At 37.0% G+C, this 1010-nt stretch overlaps 1 protein-coding gene across 1 annotated transcript in view; it reads left to right on the top strand.

Annotated features, from left to right (window-relative positions):
• Nucleotides 1-1010, top strand: part of LOC119591470 (endonuclease III-like protein 1) — a gene marked incomplete in the record, with an annotated part of 7988 nt that overhangs the window by 1873 nt on the left and 5105 nt on the right. Inside the window, 3 exon segments of the mRNA XM_037940210.1 lie at nucleotides 17-98; nucleotides 101-150; nucleotides 498-644. Of these exon segments, the coding sequence (XP_037796138.1) occupies nucleotides 17-98; nucleotides 101-150; nucleotides 498-644 (279 nt within the window).

Below are 1010 nucleotides of genomic sequence, written 5' to 3'. Positions count from 1 at the left end.
TTTCTTTTCCCTGCAGGTAGAGGACCCAATGCTACCAAGTTATGCTATGACACCGTTTTCAAGAAGGCACATTAGTATTCAGTAGGACCACTGGATGGTTGTCAGCAGAAGGTTGAAGATTGTCTCATGGCCAGCCAGGAAGGTTCCTCTGTAAGGAGTAATTCAACCAATATGAGAGGTATTGTGCACTGCGTTAGAGTAGATTACAATTGTAGATCAGGTTGGTACGCTGTGCAGTACATTCTAGGGGAAGAAATTACTCCTAAAGAACTGATATTTGTCCATTTTTTATGATATACTAATTCCAAATTAAATGCAAAAGGATTGGTATTGTAATGAGGTAGTGCACTACTTAAAAAATCTTGCTTTTGGTTTGAATCTTATGTGACTGTTCTTCGTTTAGATATGAAATAATTATAATTAGAAGGCAATAGTGATTTTTAAGAAGCGTGATGTGACATGATTTGGGTAAGGAATTTATGTGCCAATGTTTACAGGATCAGTATAAGCCTCTGCCTCCTGGATGGGAGCCTCCGGATTGGCGAGAGGTTTTGGAAAACATCAGAGTTATGCGATCAGCTCGTGATGCCCCTGTCGACCATATGGGTATCCAGAAGTGCATGGATGATGATGCCCCACCAGAAGTAAATGGTTACGTCTTCTAGGCTAGTCCCTGTGCCTTTTTTTCTGTATGGACTTCACAGCTAATTTCATGTCATGAAGTTCAAGATTGTATTGTCTCAAGATGGTTAAGTGATGTAGAAGTGATTTGCATATACATGGGTCAATATGATTTATGGATTAAATGTTGCAGTAAAATGAATATTAGAATTTTATTTCATTATAATGATTTAAAGAACAGTAAATAGTAAAATGTGTTTTTTGACCAACAGATTTCCAGTTGCCTAAGTCTTTTTTTCTCTCATTTTCAACAACATCAATGAATCTGTACTGGTCTAAACATCCCAAGAGACATATACAATTAGCAGCACAGTTTAAAAATTAAAGAA

The sequence above is a fragment of the Penaeus monodon genome, chromosome 28 (genome assembly GCF_015228065.2).
Source record: "Penaeus monodon isolate SGIC_2016 chromosome 28, NSTDA_Pmon_1, whole genome shotgun sequence".
NCBI classification, from domain to species: Eukaryota; Metazoa; Arthropoda; class Malacostraca; order Decapoda; family Penaeidae; genus Penaeus; species Penaeus monodon.
This window is presented reverse-complemented; position numbering and strand designations above follow the sequence as displayed.